This window comes from Giraffa tippelskirchi, chromosome 7 (assembly GCF_054371585.1).
Source record: "Giraffa tippelskirchi isolate mGirTip1 chromosome 7, T2T-mGirTip1v1.2.pri, whole genome shotgun sequence".
NCBI lineage: Eukaryota > Metazoa > Chordata > Mammalia > Artiodactyla > Giraffidae > Giraffa > Giraffa tippelskirchi.
The window spans coordinates 99,789,746-99,810,034 of NC_137281.1; the positions used below are offsets into that span (position 1 = coordinate 99,789,746).

At 54.3% G+C, this 20,289-nt stretch overlaps 1 protein-coding gene across 2 annotated transcripts; it reads left to right on the plus strand.

Moving 5' to 3' along the window:
* Positions 1-429: 429 nt before the first annotated feature.
* On the plus strand, positions 430-19,907 carry TYRO3 (TYRO3 protein tyrosine kinase). Of its 2 annotated transcripts, none has more exons than XM_081507717.1 (19): positions 430-1,043; positions 4,238-4,421; positions 4,655-4,755; positions 5,340-5,510; positions 7,263-7,349; positions 8,104-8,219; positions 10,825-11,002; positions 11,690-11,835; positions 12,370-12,514; positions 12,899-13,028; positions 13,111-13,211; positions 13,499-13,594; positions 13,926-14,006; positions 14,414-14,506; positions 14,922-15,043; positions 15,451-15,560; positions 15,736-15,895; positions 16,093-16,229; positions 18,441-19,907. In XM_081507717.1, the coding sequence occupies exons 1-19, from the start codon at positions 1,037-1,039 to the stop codon at positions 18,829-18,831; spliced, it is 2,556 nt and encodes an 851-aa protein (XP_081363843.1). In that variant the 5' UTR covers positions 430-1,036; the 3' UTR covers positions 18,832-19,907. The 2 variants fall into 2 exon arrangements, with proteins under 2 accessions (XP_081363843.1, XP_081363842.1); XM_081507716.1 differs by lacking the exon at positions 430-1,043 and adding an exon at positions 2,326-2,487.
* Positions 19,908-20,289: the final 382 nt, after the last annotated feature.

Below are 20,289 nucleotides of genomic sequence, written 5' to 3' on the forward strand. Positions count from 1 at the left end.
TGAAGGCCAGGATTCCACAGTCCTCTCTACCCTGCAAGCAGAAATACTAAGACTTGAGAGGGGTTCAGAAGCAGGGGTAGAGGAGGCAGGCATTCCAGTTGCCAGGCCCCACAGGGACAGTACGCTGCCCCTCAGGCTGGTACCTGAGGTAGGAAGTTTGTCAAGGCTGTGAGAGGAGAAGGACTTCCCTGGTGGTCCAGTGGTTAAGACTCCATGCTTCCAGTGCAGGGGGCATGGGTTCAATCCCTGGTAGGGGAACTAAGATCCCATGTGCTGCCTGGAGTGGCCAAACAAAGAAAAAAAGAAAGAAAGAAAGAAAATAAAGACTGTGAGTGGAGAATGCAGAGGCATGCGCTCCAGAAACCCATTTTGCCTGGTGGCCAAGGATGGTCCTTGGACTGGGATTCTCATCAGAGTTCAGGAAATAATGGGGGGCGGGGTTGGGATAGGGGAGAAGAGGAAGTTAAAAGGCCAGGTTTGGGCTCCAAGTTCAACGTCCTCTAGGAGCAGTCTTTCCAGCGTCAGCCAGAGTCAACAATTTCCTTTCATTGGAAACTTGAAGTCCCCTCCAGAGAGGAGAGTTGGGGGAGAGGACCTTGAGAAATGACAAGCGCTCAAGTGCAGGGCTGCAGCAGCCACTCTGCCGCAGTAGCCGCGGCCCCGGGGAATCTGGCTTCAGCCCCAGACTGCCTGCCCTGATCCGACTCAGCGCGAGCTCCGAAACTGTGGATTCTGGAACGGATCTAGACTTTTCCTTTAGGAAAGAGTCCCATAGCCGACCCACAGCGCCTCAGAAGACTGCCTGAGCTCTCAGTTAAACGGACACTCAGGCCCCCGCCATCCAACTCTGACAGCACTTTCCCTGTACTGCCGCCTGGGGGCGCCCCCAGCTGCGTCTGAGGCTGCCGCCAGAACTGCTATTGTTATCATTAGTATCATAAATAAACAAGCACTGATGGGGCCAAGAGGAGGAAGAGGCAGGCCTCTGCCGCTCAGAAGGAGAATCCTTTGAAAGATCCAATGAGGCGTCAGGGAAATGGAAGGTGAGGAAGAGGGGAAAACGAGTGGCTTGTCCCTCCTCCCCAGCAGTACTTCTGGGACTTGCCCTCTGGAGTTTTGGTCCGGGGACCCGTAAAGGCAAGGGCAAAAGGAAGGGGACGTTTGGTAAAATGGATTTGGAACCAGCTCTTTATCGGCCAGACAGGATGTCTGTGGACACAGCTACCCCCTTGATTACTGGTGGTGGGGCAGGTCAAGCTCTGAGGCAATTATTCATTCATTTAACAAGCATCTGTCTATTTATGGAGTGCCTATTATGTGCAAGGTAATCTACTAACAATAGCTAATGTTTTATTGGATATTGTGAGAACACAGCCAACTTTCACATCACATCCTGAGGGATGGGAGCTAGAAGCAGAAGGGGTAACTAGTAAGAATGACAGTCCCTTAGAGATGTGGGCCATTGGGCTTTAACTTATGTAGTGTAACAGTGGCGACAGCGAATAAAACCAGAAGATTACCAAGATCTCAGAACTCAAGACCCAAGGCCCAAGGTCTTGGAGATAAAGGGGTGGAAGGTGGAATATGAATACAGGGAATTTGGGTGAAAAACTCATGAATGAGGCACGAAGGTGTGCTAGTAGGTCCTGTGGGGGGAGCACTGAGTCACCACAATTTCAGGGCCTGATGGTTGGAAGTATCCAAGGGAAATTTTCTGTGCTGAGAGGAGGGTGCTGGGTTCTGTGATCAGTCTGGACAAAAGTTGGGGTGTGGTAGAGGTTTCTAGGAAGGTTTTGAGGGAAGGATCTAGGGTGCTGGGTTGGAAAAGATGCTGGGGTGTATTTAAGGAAAGGAGGGGCGTGGCTGGGGTGCCCATCTAGGGGACCCAGCCAGGTCCTTGGGTTCTGCACTGGGGTATTCTCTGAGACCGCGGGTGCCGGCCGGGGCTGCGGAGGTCTGTGGGTGGAGGTCGACGGAGGCCCGGCTGGCTGGCAGCTACTAGGTTGGTGCTCGGAGCGAGCCGCCCGGGGTTCCGCGGGGGGGCGGTACGAGCTCGGGCTGCGGGCGGGCGGGCCGGGGAGGAGGCGGCGGCTCCAAGAAGAACATGAATCAGCGGTGGCGGCGACGGCGGCGACGGCTGTGGAAGGAGCGCGGTGGCCCAGGAGCGGCCCCGGGGACCCCGCGTGGCTGACAGCCGCCGCGGCAACTCGCAGCGGGCGCGGGTCTCGGAGCCCCAGCCCCAGCGCCGCCCCCCGGGCCGGCCCCCGGCCCTCCCTCGGCCCTCCTCCTCCCCCTCCTCCCTCCTCCCCCTCCTCCCTCCTCCCTGGTCGCTCGCGGGCCGGGCCCGGCATGGTGCGGCGTCGCCGCCGATGGCGCTGAGGCGGAGCATGGGGCGGTCGGGGCTCCCGCCGCTGCCGCGGCCGCCGCCGCCGCTGCCGCTGTTGGCGGTTCTGGCAGTTCTGCTGCTCCCTGAGCCCGCGGCCGCAGGTAGGGGCTGCCCGGGGGGCGGCGGAGAGCGGGGGGCTGCGGAGGGGCGCGGCGGGGATCGGAGCCCGGGGACTGCAGCGGGGCGAGCCCGGGGCCTGGGCGGGCCGGAGATTCGAACGGGGGGCTCCAAGCTGGAAGGCCGAGGCTCGGGGGCTGCGGAAGGGGGCTCAGCGGTGGGTTTGCCCCGCGATCTCGGGTCGGGGCCCCCACCCCCCAACTTTCTCGCGTCCAGGCTCTTCTGGCGGGGTTGTAAGGAAAGGAGTGGGGCTGCGAGCTGAGCGGTCAGCGAGGGATGTTAGGGACTGGCATTTCCCGCCTCGATGTTCCTAGTTGTTTGTTCTCCCCTCCCAGTCCTGGGGACCCCAGTCTGCTGGCCCCACACGCGAAGGTTCACTCTGAACCCACAGGACCCCTACATCATGTAGGTACAGGGGCTTTCACAGTGCCCAGTCACAGAAAACATATGGGCATACTCTAGTCCCTGTGCCTGCTCTGAGCTTCCTGAAACCCAGGCTTGTTGGAGATGATGGACTGGGGCAGAGTTGCTGGTGTTTGCTCAGCCTTGTGTTCCCACACAGCCACTGAGGCATTTGCCAGTGGCTAGAGTGCTTCTTGCAGCACCGGGGATCCCTAAGTTCACACTACACACCCCTGGGACTGCCTGTCCTGTATGGGGTTTAAGGCTACCCCTCTTTGCCCTGTGAGTGGTCCTGAGAAGGTGAAGGGAGTAGGAAGTGACACAGGGCAGAGTAGCAGCCCACCGAGCAGGGACCTTCTTTTCAGACAGCTCTCCCTGCCATATCAGCATCTCAAAGGAGGAAAAGGAAGGGAAATAGTGACAAGTATTTATGAGCGGAAGAGTGTGTGTATCTTAGGATCAGAGAGCTCAGAAATTTGCCTAGCGTCACATAGCAAAGGGCAGGAAGAAGCTGGACTGGGTTTCAGTTATATGGATAGTTCACCTGCCCCTCTCTGCCTCTCTGCTTAAAAACACACAGGAGGAGTGTGTGTGTGTGTGTGTGTGTGTGTGTGTGCAGAGGTGGTGTCCTAGAGGGTGGCACCCTAGAGGGTGACAGTAGCTCAGGGGTCTTGGGCTCAGGGCCCTTCTCTTCCCTTCTATCTCCTACCTTCCTAGCACCCGCCCCTGCACACATTCAGGTATTAATAGAGCGGCCGGCTGCCAGGAAGGCTGCCATGTGTTTGATCTGACGTGGTTTTGCAGCCATATGTTCTCCACTTCGGGGGAGCACTCCCTCCTTCCCTTCCTCCTTACATTTGCCAGAGGCGGGGGTGCAGGAGGCTGCCAACAGCAGTGCAGGGTCTGGGCTTGTCACCTTGGGTGGAGAGCTGGCTGCCTGTTGCACTGACTGGGTACAGCAGTGATTCTGAAGGCAGTACCTGCCCCAGGTTATGAGGGTGCCCCGCTGTTGCAGCCTGGCTTGCTTTCCTTTTGGTGGTTGGGCCCGACTTAACATTGCCCAGCAGGGAGGTATGGGGAACTGGTCACTTCCTTACAGCAGGGAGGAACTTGGCAGTGGTAGAAATGGTGCCTGGAGAGCTTGTCATGTTCTTTCCCGCAGCCCTGGTTAGGCCACCTTCCTTCCCACACTGTCCTGCCTCTGCTTCCTTGGCCACTGGCTAGGAATAAGCCTTTTGACACAGAAACTAGGTGCTAGGAGAGGATGGGGGATATTTCCAGACGCAGGGTGCCTGTCAAGCAGAATGACACATTCTCCTTCCCACCTCTCAGGCCTGAAGCTCATGGGGGCCCCAGTGAAGCTGACGGTGTCTCAGGGACAGCCAGTGAAGCTCAACTGCAGTGTGGAGGGGATGGAAGACCCTGAGATACAGTGGGTGAAGGACGGGGCTGTGGTCCAGAGCATGGATCAGGTGTACATCCCCATCAGTGAGCAGCACTGGATTGGCTTCCTCAGGTGCAGGACTGGGGGAGGGTGTGGGATGCCAGTCTGGGGGCATGTTGGGTTCTTTCCATGGGATTTGGGAGCTGGGGGCAAGGCTGATGCCCAGAGGTCTGTGGTTTTGTTTTTTTTTTTTAATTCGGCCACCTGTGGATACTTCCAGAAGTGGGGGCAGGCTGAACCTATTGAGTCTGCCCAGCAGAGCTGCCCCCCTTGACTCTGGGAGGCCCGGTGTCCTGTTTCCACAGCCTGAAGTCAGTGGAGCGCTCTGATGCGGGCCGGTACTGGTGCCAGGTGGAGGATGGTGGTGAAACTGAGACCTCCCAGCCAGTGTGGCTCACGGTAGAAGGTGAGGAGGCAGAGCCACGTGGGCGTGTTGACCTGGAGCAGGCGCTGTCTGCTAGGGACCACACCTATGCCCAGGGAAGCTTAGGGAATCTGGGCAGCCCCACTGCCTTCTGGGACCTGATTGCACCAGACTCCAGGCCCAGCCCCTACATGCAAGACCTACCCACTGGAGTCTGGGGATTTGAGAGCCAAGGGGGAGACTAGGACCCATCATCTATAGGGTGCAGTCGAGTTCCAGTTGTCTGACAAACACGCCTCAAGCACCCATCTGGGGCTGGACCCTTGTCTGCCAAGTGGCCAGGCCAGGAGGGGGAGGATTGGGGGAGGGGAGGAAGGCTCCACAGCTGCAGGAGCTCAGAGCTGTTGAGCCCAGGAAAACAAAGTGACTAAGAAAGTAACAAAGGCCCCTGAATGGGATCTGGGGCTTGCCAGCAGAACTCTGCTAAAGCTCCCGCTCACTCCCCCTCCTTGTTGCCCCTCCCCCAGCTCCCCACCGTCTGCCTCTTCCCTGGCTTTGAGAAGGGCTGTTAGAGAAGGGAGAATCTGTCTCTCAAGGCTCACTCCCCACTTGCCTTTTACCCCTAGGTGTGCCATTTTTCACTGTGGAGCCAAAAGACCTGGCAGTGCCGCCCAATGCCCCTTTCCAGCTGTTTTGTGAGGCTGTGGGGCCCCCAGAACCTGTTACCATTATTTGGTGGAGAGGAGGCACGCAGGTTGGGGGACCTGCTCCCTCTCCTTCCGTTTTAAATGTCACAGGTGAGCAGCCTCTGGAGGGGCTTTGAGCAGGGGTGGTGAGGCTGGCAGAGTTCAAATCTGCTTCAGTCACTGAGCTTGCGGTTGTGAGTGTCCAGAGTGCCTGAGAACGTGAGCTGCACCATTACTAAGCTCATTAGTCAGGTGTGCTAGACTGGCCGGGTGGGCTGATTTGTGGTGAGCCTGCTGTGTGTGCTTAAGGAGATGCTGAAGCCTCTTGCCTTTGTTCACAGCAGTCTAGTTAACAGCAGTCTAGGCCCTGCACAGCTGGCCCTGGGAGGTGAATGTGTAGGACCAAGGGCACCCATCCCCCCCACCCCTCCCAAGGGAAGGAGCCAGGAACCAGCCCACGCAGAGCTAGGAGGAGTATCTGGCAGACTTGTCTAGAAGACAAGAGTCTCAGGCTGCAGAGTTGGGGATAGTGGGGGGAGGGGAGGAAAAGGGGGAAGGGGGAGCCAGTGCACAAATAAATACACGAGCCTACCCTTCTAATGGGCCCTTAACAGAAAATCTCCAGACTTTTCCCAAACAACTGTATCTGGCCATGCCTCTACACAGTTAAACCAAAGTCTCCATGCCTGCACACCCACATGGACCCCAAGATCCCCAGGCACACACCTCACGCCCTTGTGTGTGAAACAAAGTTATTGTTTCTGGTGGAGGCTTGAACTGGCCGAAAAAGATGGGCATCTGAGCTTGGTCTCATGTACTGGAAGTTGGGAGGGACAGAGGCTGATCTGCCAAGTCCCTTAGGAATTTGAAAAGAGATGAACTGCAGGATAGGTTGGAAGCGAGGGCAGGTCCTGTTCAGGAGGCACTGTGTTGGAGCAGATGAGAAGGGAGGTCGGGTTCAGTTATCTCTAGAAGTGTGTGGTTGGGACCCTCAGGCAGCCTGCTAGGTAATAAGTACTCACTGAAACTCGGAGAAGGCAATGGCAATGGCACCCCACTCCAGTACTCTTGCCTGGAAAATCCCATGGATGGAGGAGCCTGGTAGGCTGCAGTCCATGGGGTCGCTAAGAGTCGGACACGACTGAGTGACTTTGCTTTCACTTTTCACTTTCATGCACTGGAGAAGGAAATGGCAACCCACTCCAGTATTCTTGCCTGGAGAATCCCAGGGACGGTGGAGCCTGGTGGGCTGCCGTCTATGGGGTCGCGCAGAGTCGGACACGACTGAAGCGACTTAGCAGCAGAAACTCCTACTCCACACACCACACTGTGCTAGGCACCATGGGGGATCTAGGGAATACAAAAGAAAGAGAAGCCATCCGTCCAGCCCCCTAGGAATTAGTATAATTGGGGAGACAAGACATGGGCCATCAGAAGCAGAGAACTACTGAAAGGCAGAGAATTTGCAACTAGAACAATGTTTTGGCACAGAGCAAATACCGAAGGGCTCTCTGGAATGTGCAAAGGAGTGACCAGAAAAGGGAGGCAACTTTGTGCTGTCTGCCAGAGATGGGAATGAGATTGGGGGGGTGGGGGGGTGTCACATGTCACATTTCTCAAGTGTTTTACTGTGCACTTTACATATGTTACATCAGTTGGTTCTCACAACTCTGCCATTCAGGAGATGAGAAAACAGAGTCCCAGCCTTGGGATTTATATCACAGTCCCTATGGTCTAACCCTTTCTTTTGGCTGGAGGGTATTAAGCTAATCAGACTCAGAGCCTAGCTATCCCCCTTCCCCAATGGCAGACTGAGTGGGAGTTGATGCTCAGGGCATGCTAATTAAGGTTTTCTGGCCCCAGGGGTGACCCAGAGCACTGTGTTCTCCTGTGAAGCTCACAACCCAAAAGGCCTGGCCTCTTCTCGCAGTGCCACTGTTCATCTTCAAGGTAGGAGGACCCCAGGAAGTGAGGGGCGGTGAGGCAGAGGCCTTCTCCGCAGGCTGTGGGTGAAGTTAGAATTGTTTGGTGTTCCAACTTGCCTCGGTCCTGCTAGGATCTGGGGGATGAGGGGTTAATTGGCATAGCTCCATTCCTAGTGGGAGCACCTGAGACCCTGCCATGGCTGCGATGAGAATAGAAACCTGACGTCACAGCAGATTTCCCATCTCAGAGCAGAGTCCTTGGGAGGGAAGGAGGGAGGCAGCTAGCAGGAGACAGTCAAGGCTCATGCCCAGTCTTGCTTCTCCAGGTTCTATGGAGGGAATGGGGGTGGGGGAAACAGCCTAGCAGGATGGTAGAGACCCAGAGGGCTGCTGTGCACAGTGGGAGGGGTACAGAGGGAGAGAGAGCTGATGTGTGCTCAGGAATGGGCTGTGGCTGCAGGGCCAGTTACCTCTCACTGGTATCTCCCAAGGCCGAGATACTGTGTCCCCCACCCACCCACTGTCTTATCCTATTCCTTGATTAGACAGGGCTCTTAATTCAGGGAGAGGCGACCTATCTCCACACCCTAGGCCCTCTCCCAGGTATGAGCAGCTGTCCGCTGCTGGATCCTTGGCTTCTGTATTACTGTGGTCCTGGGAGTGCTGAGTAGCCATCATTTTGGTGGGGGGAACCCTAGGGAGGGACTCAAGGCTCGACTCCCATACTCTCTCCCTTTCTCTATCCTTCCTGGGCACTGACTCTAAGTCCCCATCTGCAGCACTGCCCGCAGCCCCCTTCAACATCACAGTGACGAAGCTCTCCAGCAGCAATGTTAGTGTGGCCTGGATGCCGGGGGCCGACGGCCGAGCCCTGATCCAATCCTGTACAGTCCAGGTAGGCTGAGAGGGTGGGACAGGCTCTCCTGGCCATCCTCCTTCTGGCTGTCTTGGTGGCACTTTGTTGACAGTGGTATCACATTTACCTAGTCTTGCCCTCGGAGCTTGGACTCCAGCTCTATTCAGGTGTCATTCCCTTACCAGGAACAGCCCTGGCCATTGCCCCTTTTCATAGGGTGCTCTGGCAAACAAGTGATGGCAGATCGGTTCAACCGGTGCATTCTTCAGGCTAGAAAACGGATCGGTAGATCAGACTGGGGATACCCTGGAAGAGTTTTACTTATGTGGGCAAAATCCCAAAGCTTTGATTTATCTGATGCCTTTACTCTCGTGCTCCACACCCTGACTCAGGCCTCAGAGAACAAGGGACCAGAAGAGGTCCTGGACATTAGAGAGTGGGAGGGCTAAGTAAGGTGATCTAAAAATGAGGCAATGCCAGCTTGTTTGTTTTTGTCGGTTCACTCCGAAGCTATTTAAGGGGAACCTTTGAAACAGTTCTAGGCAGTTCTCCTGGGCAGCAAAGGGCCCTGTTCTGGGTTCCTCCCTTTAGAGGACCCCACTCTGGCCCTCCTTTGGTTACAGCTCTTGCCCCTGGGCGGGGAATACATAGGGCCAAGGGAATATGCCTGTCCAGCTCACCAGGACACCCCCTCCTCTTAAATCTGTCTACTTCTGGGGCTGATATGGGGCTCTTCCCTGCTCCATCCTCCCAAGGATGGATCACACTGAGGTACATGCACCCCTAAGCCCCAAGGCAGCCATTTGAGGGGGAATGGGTATGGAGGCCACTGTCCACACCCATGCACACGATGTCCCTCATGGTGCAGACCCTTGCCTGGAGGCTGGCTCTTCTTGTGCTGTCTCATTCAGGCATGGGACTCCAAGGATTCAGAGAATTGTAGATAAATGCAAACCTGATCTTGCAGGTTGTTTTGTAGCTTTGTTTGTCAGTATATTAAGATAGAAACTATTTTATTTAATAGCCTGTTAGCTGATTTTTAATGTTTAAAATCATATAAAATCAAAATGTTCAGTCATATGGTACACTGGATCTCCCCATTTGTACTCTTGCCGTGGGTCCCCAAAGTGTAAGGTGTAGGCCATGTTCATGGTGCCCCTAAGCTCCTAGGCACTTTGCCCTTGAGAAGCTCTGAGATTCTAGGCTGGCATTTAAACAGTTACTGGGTTTGCCAAAAAGTTTGGGTTTTTCCGTAACAACTATGGAAATGTAAACAAACTTTTTTGCCAAATGAATACAAAGAGTGGTATCCACTCTAACATAATTATACATCAAGCACAAAGGAGCAACAATTTTACTGAGTATTTGAGAAAGCGTTTCACAGAGAAAGTGATATTTGCACTGAATCTTGAAGGATGAGTTGGACTTCGTTAGGAAGAGCAGGTCATTTCCAGCCAAGGGAACAGAATTTGCAAAGATGTGGAGGTGTGGAATGTGCAATGGGGGAGGGTGGGAAGGGATGGGTTGCAAATATCTGCTGATAGTTTTTTTTAATTGAAGTATAGTTGATTTACAGTGTTGTGTTAATTTCTGCAGTACAGCGAAGTGATTCAGTTATGGATATATATGTTCTTCATTTTCCATTATGATTTATCACAGGACATTGAATATAGTTCCTTGCGCTATACAGTAGGTCCTTCTTGTTTACCCATCCTATGTATACTAATTTGCATCTGCTAATCCCCAACTCTGGATAAGGCAATGGCACCCCACTCCAGTACTCTTGCCTGGAAAATCCCATGGACAGAGGAGCCTGGTAGGCTGCAGCCCATGGGGTCGCTAAGAGTCAGACACGACTGAGCGACTTCACTTTCACTTTTCCCTTTCATGCACTGGAGAAGGAAATGGCAACCCACTCCAGTATTCTTGCCTGGAGAATCCCAGGGACGGCGGAGCCTGAACTTCACTTTCACTTTTCCCTTTCATGCACTGGAGAAGGAAATGGTAACCCACTCCAGTATTCTTGCCTAGAGAATCCCAGGGACAGCGGAGCCTGGTGGGCTGCCGTCTATGGGGTCGCACAGAGTCGGACACGACTGAAGAGACTTAGCAGCAGCAGCAGCAGCAGCAATCCCCAACTCCCAATCCTTCCCTCTCCCACCCCCTCCCCCTTGGCAACCACAAGTCGGTTCTTTATGTCTGTGAGTCTGCTTCTGCTTCATATATATGTTCATTTTTGTTGTATTTTAGATTCCACGTGTAAGTGATATCATATGGTGTTTGTCTTTCTCTTTCTGATTTGTTTTGCTTAGTGTGATAATCTCTAGGTCCATCCATATTGCTGCAGATGGCATGATTTCGTTCTTTTTTATGGCTGAGTAATATTCCATTGGGTGTATATGTGTGTGTGTGTGTGTGTGTGTGTGTATGTATATATATGTGTGTATATATATACATACATCTTCTTTATCCATCCGTTGGTGAACATTAGGTTGTTTCCATGTCTTGGTTACTCCACTGAGAGACTTGAAGAGGCGTAGATTAAAGCCCCCAATCATATCCATACCTATCCTACCTTCCATCTCATCTCACATGCCTAAGAAATCTCCCTCCCTTACATCATTGATTTTCTGCTATTCTGTAGGTGACTCAGGCCCCAGGAGACTGGGAGGTTCTGGCTGTCATGGTCCCCGTGCCACCTTTTACCTGCCTGCTTCGGGACCTGACACCCGCCACCAACTACAGCCTCAGGGTTCGCTGTGCCAATGCCTTGGGGCCCTCTCCATATGCTGACTGGGTGCCCTTTCGGACGAAGGGTCTAGGTAAAGGACTTACAGAGCAGAGTACCTGGGCAGGGATGAGCAGGGCGGGGCGGTGTCAGCTCCAGTTCTGAATGGAGTTGATGGAAAGAGGGTTACCTGAGAGGGGGGATCATACATCAGTTAGCCAGTACTTCACTGAGTGCCTGCTGCTTACCCGTGAACTGGATAAATCCAGCCCCCATCCAGCAGCTCTAGTTCTAGTGGGTGGAGCAGACAAGTAGAAAAGATCGGATAGTACGGTGGTGAAGAGTGCCGTAGGGGGCTCCAGGAATACCTGGATACAGAGATCTGAGGTCTGAATGATAAGGAAGGGCCCATATTTGGGGGGAAATTGCTGCAGAAAGAGGGCACAGTGACCCTACAGCACAAACGTACATGGAGTTCCTAGCAATTGCAAGGAGGCTATAGGGCTGTGAGGAGAAGAGAGTGAAGGATGCCGCTGAGGAGCAACCAAGGTGATGAAGAGCAATACCCTGCCTCGGTGGGATGGTCCTGGCCTTGCCATTGCTCACCCCTACTCCCCAGGACAGCGGGTGATAGCAGTCAGCAGTGGCAGACAAACTGTTCCCCAACCTGTTGCTCTCTGAGCAGTTTAGTTCTATGGAGCTGGTTCTGAAGGCCCATATGGGCTAGTGACAGTGTGCAGGCAGGGCAGGGCTCTTAGCAAGCTTTTCTCTTTGGGAACAGCCCCAGCCAGCGCTCCCCAGAACCTCCGTGCCATTCGTACAGACTCTGACCTCATCCTGGAGTGGGAAGAAGTGATCCCCGAGGGCCCTTCAGAAGGCCCCCTGGGACCCTATAAACTGTCCTGGGCTCAAGACAACGGTACCCAGGTAAGGGAAACTTCCACTCTCCAAGTGCACTAGAGTCAGCTGTCAGGGCTCCAAGGCCCTTCAAGATTCAGGTTAGTGGTCCTTGGTGAGCCCGGGGGCCGTGGTGGGCCTTCCACCACCTCTGGGAGTCTACGCCGTCCCACCCTCCTCTGCAGGCTGCATTCTTCATTGGAGTCCATCTCCTGTTAAGACTGCTTCCTGTGTCCACTTTGAAAGTCAAGCAGGAAGTACATTCCTGCACAAACTGAGGGAGGACACAGATAAGGCCTTCTTATCCTCTTCCACCCCTCAGTTCCCTCCCATCCCCCACCCCTGCTTTCTCAGACTGAGCCTTGTTTGTGTTCAGGAGAGGCCTCTGCAGCCTGCAGCAGGAATGTGATGACTCCCAGCAGGTTGTGTCCCTGCATCCCCTGAACCCACAGTGTTCCTAGCTGCCCATGTTCCTAGTGAGATCTTTTTATGCCTTCGGGCCCTACCCAGCTGGAGCCTTTTGCCTCAGGCTCAGTGTGGGATGGGGGCTTTTCCTGGCTACAGGGTGAGCTGACAGTGGAGGGGACCAGGGCCAACCTGACGGGCTGGGACCCCCAGAAGGACCTGACTGTGTGTGTATGTGTCACCAATGCAGTTGGCTGTGGGCCCTGGAGTCAGCCACTGGTGGTCTCTTCTCACAACCACGCAGGTAAGGCCTATAAGGGGAAGGGGCCACGGGATTGAGGCTTTCCAGGGCAACCTGGACTGATGGGAGGAGATTGGCAGCACCTCCTCTCCTAAGAGGCCTGAAGACTCAGAATCAAGCGCTTGAGGCCAGGGTTGTATCTCATCCTCCTCCCCCATGCCCTGCAAGCTGGCATAGAAATGCCTGGTCACACTGTAGGTCCCAACAGCCAGGGCCTGTGACTGACAGAGTAGGAACTCTTGGGTCTTCCTTTGGAGCCTCTTTCCACTCTGCTCCCTTACTGACTGAGAGGAGCCATTGGATCAGGCTCAGTGACCATCATTTAAAAATTCTAAAGGGCCTCTGTGGTGTCAGCCTAGCTTGTGCTACCGCCCCTGTCTCCCACAGGCCAGCAGGGTGCTCCCCACAGCCGTACATCCTGGGTGCCTGTGGTCCTGGGTGTGCTGACAGCCCTGGTGACAGCTGCTGCCCTGGCCCTCATCCTGCTTCGAAAGAGGAGGAAGGAGACACGGTTTGGGTAAGGGCTGGGGACATGGAGAGAGGGGCAGGCACCAACTGAAGACCTTGGAGCTGACTCCAAGTCCTGGGTCTCCTTTTAGGCAAGCCTTTGACAGCGTCATGGCCCCGGGGGAGCCGGCTGTTCACTTCCGGGCAGCACGGTCCTTCAATCGGGAAAGGCCTGAGCGCATCGAGGCCACATGTGAGTGAGTGGTGGGGAGCCATATGAGGAAGGAATGGGCTGTCTTGAACCCACACCTGCATTCCTCTTACTGATTTGACCAGTAGGTCTGAACCTTGCTGAGTCCTAGGCACACCATGGAAAAGACACATAGACCTATCCTGGCAGAGGTCACCGGCCCAGCTGTAGGGGAGCTAAATAAAGCTCACCTCTGCCTTGAGGGTGGTGTCTGGGGTGTAGGAGGCAGACTGAGTTTTGGATCAGGACCAGAGAGGTCCCTGCACTTTCTTATGGCCGCCTCCCCACAGTGGACAGTTTGGGCATCAGTGACGAGCTGAAGGACAAACTGGAGGATGTGCTCATCCCAGAGCAGCAGTTCACCCTGGGCCGGATGTTGGGCAAAGGTGTGTGGGGCTGAGCAGGGACTGGCGTGAGCTGCTGGGGCTGGGTGTGTCTGGTTGCTTCCATGTCATTCTGGGGCTGTGGATGTAGGTCAGCTCCTATGAACAGGATTTGCTCATAAATTCCTGGCTGCTGGACGTTTAGGGGAATAGAGGCTGGGGTCGAGAAAGGCTGAGGTGTCATCGCTCCTAGCTTACTTTGCTTTGCTATGAATGAGGGAGCCTCCTTCAGTGGCCCCAGAAAGCGATACAGTGTCCCTATGAAGGGTCACTGGGGAGGTGGGTGGGGGGCAGGAGGCCAAGGGGACTCACCATTGTTTGGATCGGTTCCTAGGAGAGTTTGGTTCAGTGCGGGAGGCCCAGTTGAAGCAGGAGGATGGCTCCTTTGTGAAAGTGGCTGTAAAGATGCTGAAAGGTGAGTGGAGAATATTACTATAGTGGAGTAAGGGTGTCACTTGGGAAGGTGAAAGAAGGGGCTGATTCTGAAGCAGGCTTTGCTGGGCCCCTAGACTTCCCAAGATGTGTTAGCACTAACTGGGATGCTTTCTATGCCACGTGAATAATTCACAGGGATAAACCCACATTCCTTGGTGCCCCAGCCTCTGTCCTCTGCCTCAGCAGTGACTATCCTCTGGTTTCACTCGGGATGACTAAAGCTGTGGTTGGTTGAGTGGTTTGGCTGTCCAAACCAAAGAAAAAGCATGAGCGAGTGGAGATGTCGGACAGACCAGCCTGTAGGGTTTCCTCCTGCTCATGACCAGACTGTTTCCCCACGCCCACAGTGGTCACGTCTGCCTCCTTCCCTCCCTCCTTTTCTCCCAGCTGACATCATTGCCTCGAGCGACATTGAAGAGTTCCTCAGGGAAGCGGCTTGCATGAAGGAGTTTGACCACCCACACGTGGCCAAGCTTGTTGGTGAGTCCCTTCTTGGGGAAGGTAAATGTAAAATGAGGCTAAAACTGCTCCCCCAAGGTGCCAGGGCAGCCTGTGGGGAGAAGCTCAGACTTGCCTGGTGAGTAAGCAGACACTAAAATAGCAAAGGAGGGGCGTGGCTGAAATCTGATCAGGCTCCAGGTAAGGAGCTCAGTTTGCAGACCCTGTATCATGAAGACTGCTTGTGTAAATAGAGGAGGAGGAGACAGAGAAGATGCTCCTGAGATTCAGGGGCAGCCCGAGTCCCTCCTGGGGAGTCACCAGGCCAGTGTGGAACTTATGGGGAAAGAGGTAGCAGAGCCAGGGCTAGAGGTAGGACCAGCAGGTGGGGACCCACGCAGATGCGTGGACTGGCCCTTTACCTTTATGTGCCCCACTGACTCTCCCTTGTCCCCAGGGGTTAGCCTCCGGAGCAGGGCCAAAGGCCGTCTCCCCATCCCCATGGTCATCCTGCCTTTCATGAAGCATGGGGACCTGCACGCCTTCCTGCTCGCCTCCCGGATTGGCGAAAACCCCTTTGTGAGTGCCCAGGGTGGGAGTGACCAGGAGTTGAAAAGGCACAGAAACCCTGGGAGAGAGGTTGGCTTGGTGGGCAGGGCCATTTGAGTTGGTTGGGAGAAGGTAGGCTCCAAGTCTAACTTTTATTGCTAACAGGCTTCCTTCTCTCTCACAAGTCCCCATTAGGAATTGAGGCTTGGCTAGGCCCCTTCCTGGGAGAGGAGCCCAGTGGGGCCCCAGATTGGGACGGTCTTGACTTTTAGGTGCTCTCCCTCAGGTTTGCCAAAGCTTGCTTGCACTGGGAGGCCCCTCCACCTCCTTCCTTTCAGCGATTCTGAGGACAGTTGTTAGGTTTCCTGCTCAGGGAATCCCATTCCTCCGGCCCTGGCTAGGTCTGTCTTGAGCTTGCTGTCCTCTCTGCCCACCAGAATCTGCCGCTGCAGACCCTGGTCCGGTTCATGGTGGACATTGCCTGTGGCATGGAGTATCTGAGCTCCCGGAACTTTATCCACCGAGACCTGGCTGCTCGGAACTGCATGTATGTGAATTCTGGAGGGTTCGGGTGGGAGGCAGGAAGCAGTACCAGGAAGAACTAGCCCCCGCCTGGGACAGTATCTGCTCTGTGAGGAGATGGCTTGGGGACAAAGACAGCCTGGATTTAGTACGGCTGCCAGCCTAGTGGAAGGCTGACCACATCCTCCAACCCCTCCCAGGCTGGCAGAAGACATGACGGTGTGCGTGGCTGACTTTGGACTCTCCCGGAAGATCTATAGTGGGGACTACTATCGTCAGGGCTGTGCCTCCAAGCTGCCTGTCAAGTGGCTGGCCCTGGAGAGCCTGGCTGACAACCTGTATACTGTGCACAGTGACGTGGTGAGCAGGTGGCAGTAGCAGTACTGTGCTTAGTGTGTGGGTGGACCTGTAGCCTCTCTGAGGGCCTAGCCCAATCTGCCCTCTGGGCTCTGGCTGTCCCATCCTGAGGCCCCTGAGCCCCAAGATGTGCTTGCTTCGAGACTGCCTGGCTTAGGAAGCCTAGTGACACCTGCCCTCCAACCTCGATTTTGTCCCAGTGGGCCTTCGGGGTGACCATGTGGGAGATCATGACTCGTGGGCAGACGCCATATGCTGGCATCGAGAACGCTGAGATTTACAACTACCTCATCGGCGGGAACCGCCTGAAACAGCCTCCGGAGTGTATGGAGGACGTGTGAGTGCCCCAGGAAGGGGATTCTGGGAGGGAACAGGTATTTGGGGTTTCAGCTGATGGCTACCACCACACCTGCTGTCCTGGTGGGGGCTGCAATCCTCAACTGAACTTATGTGGAAATATCCTTGTCATTAGAGGCGAGTCTGACTTCTACCCCGAACTTTCTTTTTCGTCTACGACTCCTGTTTTCTTTCTCTCCTCCTTTATCATCCTATAGTTCTTCCTCCAGCCTTTACCTATTGCTCATTTTCTCCAGATTCCAGGGAGAACCAGGAATCCCCCCCCAGGGGCAGAAGGTCCAGGGTTGAGCAACAGTGCAGGTTCCCCTGTTACGTTCCCCACCCGGACTCCTCCAAAGCTGAGCGCTCCCTCCCCCTACGGGAGTGCTCCATGCGGGCTGGGAAAAACTGCTGCTCCATCGCATTCCTTGCTTGACTGGGAGAGGGCGCTGGGGGCGGGAGGTTGGGTTCCTTTCTTATCTGGGCCTCTGCTCTGGGGGAGTGGAGAGACCTAAGATGACAGACTGCAATCCTGGGGAGAAGGGCACTGTCTTCCCTCCTTTCCGGAAGCCTGGAGCCCTTGGGAGTGGGACAGGATGGTGATACACTTGCTGCTCAGGGGAGAGTCATGAACCCTTTGTGACTAGAACACAGTATCGCTAACATCAGCTGGCTACTTCACAGGCATTCTTTCAGGTAATCCTCCTCTAACCCTATGAGGAAAGGACTATTATTATCCCCATTTTGTAGATGAGGAACTAGGATTAAAGAGGTTAAGTAACACGACCCATGTCACACAGCTATTAAGTGAATAAGTTGAGACTTGAACCTAGATCTATGTGATTTTAGAATGTGCCTATTAAACATGACCCCCCCCACCCCCCATGACTTGTCTATTCTAGTATTATTCTCCCACGCCATGCGAGCCAGTGTTTCCCTGGGCCCCTAGAGGACCTTTGCACTAGTACTAGGGGACGAGAGGCTACAAACCTATTTCCTGCTCTGGGGTTGGACCTCCAGAAGTCCAAGAATAGAGACAGGCAGAGGAAGACTCAGCCTGAGTGGTGGGATCCTCTTTCCTGTAGGGTAGGGGCTTTGAAGGACCCTGAGGCTGGACTGTGGGAGAGAGGGAAATCTGAGTGCACAAACCAGGCCTTCCCCCTCAACAGAGCTCAGGGGAGTCAGAAAACTCAGGTCTCCCAGTGACTGCAGCCTGCCTGGGCCTCTGAAGCCACAGACACTCTGCTGGGCAGTGGGGACCAGGCCCTGGCTTAGTGTCATTCAGGACTGAAGTTAGTGTTGTTAGTAGGGGGTGGGCAGGCGCTGGCCTCCCACCAGGCAGCCCGTGGACAGGCGCCAGTTGGCTCCTGGCATGGCCTTGACAGTATATCCCAGCCCAGCCACATAGCCATGGCCTGGACCATTCCCACGACCTATTCAGTGTCTGGCATGATTTTTCCCCCATCATTGGAGGCCCCTATCAGGAGGCCTGTTATGTGGGGAGTGTTTGTGGCTTTTATTGTGGGCACAGGCAAGAAAGTCAGGCATTTGCTCTGACTAGATCTGGTCTCAGCCCCTTCCTGTTAGATTTTTTTTCCTTCAGCATGAGGCATTCCCTGGGAATAAGGTTAAGACCTCAGGGAATCTATAAAGCTCCTAAAGTTGTACATAAAAAATGTTGCTGCCAGGGGAAGGGGCTGTAAGCTTTTCTGATTCTCAAAGGTGTCCACGAACAATGAGGATTTAAGACACCCTGAATGGATGAGGATTTAGGACAAAGGGTGAATGCTCAAATCTCCCTCCCCTGCAAATAACCCTGACTCCAGGCTGTGTTTCACAAGACAAAAACACTCCTACTACCCCCTCCCAAAACAGCAGAAGAGGGACTCTAGACCCTACCCACCTGGTTTCATCACTTTCTACCTGTGTGACCTTAGTCAACGTTCTTAACCTCTCTGTGCCTTTTTTTGAACATTGGTAGAGAGGAATCACTTATTTCATAATATTGTGAGAGTTAGTAATAAATATAAAATACTTAGAATAGTGCCAGATACACAGTAAACCCATACTGCCAGTAAATAGTGCCAGATACACAGTGTTCGATTTATATATATTTGACCTTGCCATGTGGCTTGCAGGATCTCAGTTCCTTGACCAGGGATTGAATCTGGGCCATGGCAGCGAAAGCCCCTCACCCTTCTCTCTGTCCCAGGTATGAGCTCATGTACCAATGCTGGAGCGCCGACCCCAAGCAGCGCCCGAGCTTCACGTGTCTGCGAATGGAGTTGGAGACGGTCCTGGGCCACCTGTCTGTACTGTCTGCCAGCCAGGACCCCTTGTACATCAACCTTCAGGGGGCCCAGGAGCCTACTGAGGGAGGCGACCTGGAGCTGCCTGGCGGGGACCAGGCCAGCAGCGGGGCAGGGGATGGCAGTGGCCTGGGGGCCGTGGGGGGCACCCCCAGTGACTATCGGTACATCCTCAGCCCCGGGGAGCTGGCTGAGCAGCCTGGGCAGGGGGAGCAGCAGCCAGAGAGCCCCATCAGTGAGTCTCAGGGGCTGCTGTTACTGCAGCAAGGGCTACTGCCCCACAGTAGCTGTTAGCCCATAGGCCGAGGGCATCCGGGGCCACGTGGGTGGCTCTGCCGGCCACTGTGCTGGCTGACTAAGCCCTGTCTGACCCCAGCCCAGGCGGCAAGGCGTGGAGGCTCCTGTGGTAGCCCTCCTGAGCTGTGCTGGAAGCCTGGACTGACCGCATCACCCAATCCCAGTTCTTCCTGCAAAACTCTGTGGCCGGCCTGGCATCAGTTCAGGCCTCTGCTGGGTGGAGGTGGGCCAGGCCTGGTTGTCTAAACGCAGGCAGCTGGCAGAGGGGGTGGTTATGTTTCCATGGTTACCATGGGTGTGGAGAGAAGCTGGGGCCCCTGCTCTCCCAGCTGAGCAGACCTGCTGCTTCAGCACATGCATTGAGGCGTCTCTGGCCTGGGGGCCCATCTGTGCCTGTGCTTGGGGTTTAAATGCCCAGGTTTGCCCCTCCTCACAAAGAGATGCCCTTGTATTATTCCCCTTTGGGTGAGAATTGGTAAGGGATTGGTACAGTCAGGTCCTGAGCCCTGTAGCGTGAGGTAGTGGGACACTCAGGTCTGAATCACCTTCCCGGTTACCCATCCTGTCTAGGTCAGGAGTAAAGAGCAGCTGAGCAGATCACAGTCAGGAATGCTGAATGACTGGGCCATCCTTTGCCCAGCTTTTAAAGGCAGTGGACTGAGGAGCTGGGCAAGAGGAAGGGGTGCTGTGCGGCTTGCCCAGGAATGAATGAGGCCAGAGAGGAGTCCAGGAGCCCCTCTTCACGCCCTCCTGTCTGAGCATGCTACCATATCCCAAAATATCCCAAGACTAACAAAGGCAGCTGTGTCTCAGCCCAGTCCTTCCACGCAGCATCCCTTAGTTTCCGACTTTGCCTCTAACTGGAGACCCTGTTCTGTTCCATGTCTCCAGAGATGGAGAGAAAATAGGCCTGGTGACTGGTGTGGCTAAAGGGGAGTAACTGGAGCCTGGACCCCAGCCCTGACTAGGGGAGCCTCTGGGAGTGCATGGGGCAGGCCCTTGCTGTTAGGGATTTTTCCAAGCCGTTAGATGCTGTTTAAAAACAGAAATAAATTGAAGACTAAAGACTCAAAGGTTTGTCTCTTAAATGTTTACTTTTCTTTCCAGATCACAAAAATGAAGCATCTCTGCAGAAAGAAAAGTCTAGAAAGACACATGCCAAAATGTTAACAGCTGTTATCTTTACATGATGTCATTAAGGGGACTTTTCTTTTTCCTTTATGTTTCCCAAGTTTTCTGCATTGAGCACAAAATGCTTTTGTAATTACAGACGGTCCCAAAGAATCTTATAGTAAAGATGATACATAGTCAGAGATAATTAGGAAAATGCAGAAAGTCATTTTAAAAATGCCAAATACCTATAATCCTACCACCATTAACCTTTTGAAAATGCAAATGTTTTGAAAAAGTTCTTTATCTTGGAATAGAGACAAAGAGACTACTTTGGCTGCCTTA

Coding starts and splice junctions, on each gene's coding strand:
- TYRO3 (XM_081507716.1), top strand. CDS start 2,370: ATGGCGCTGAGGCGGAGCATGGGGCGGTCGGGGCTCCCGCCGCTGCCG. Junction 14,007..14,413: donor GGCTGTAAAGATGCTGAAAG/GTGAGTGGAGAA, acceptor CTTTTCTCCCAG/CTGACATCATTGCCTCGAGC. Junction 15,561..15,735: donor CTGGCTGCTCGGAACTGCAT/GTATGTGAATTC, acceptor AACCCCTCCCAG/GCTGGCAGAAGACATGACGG.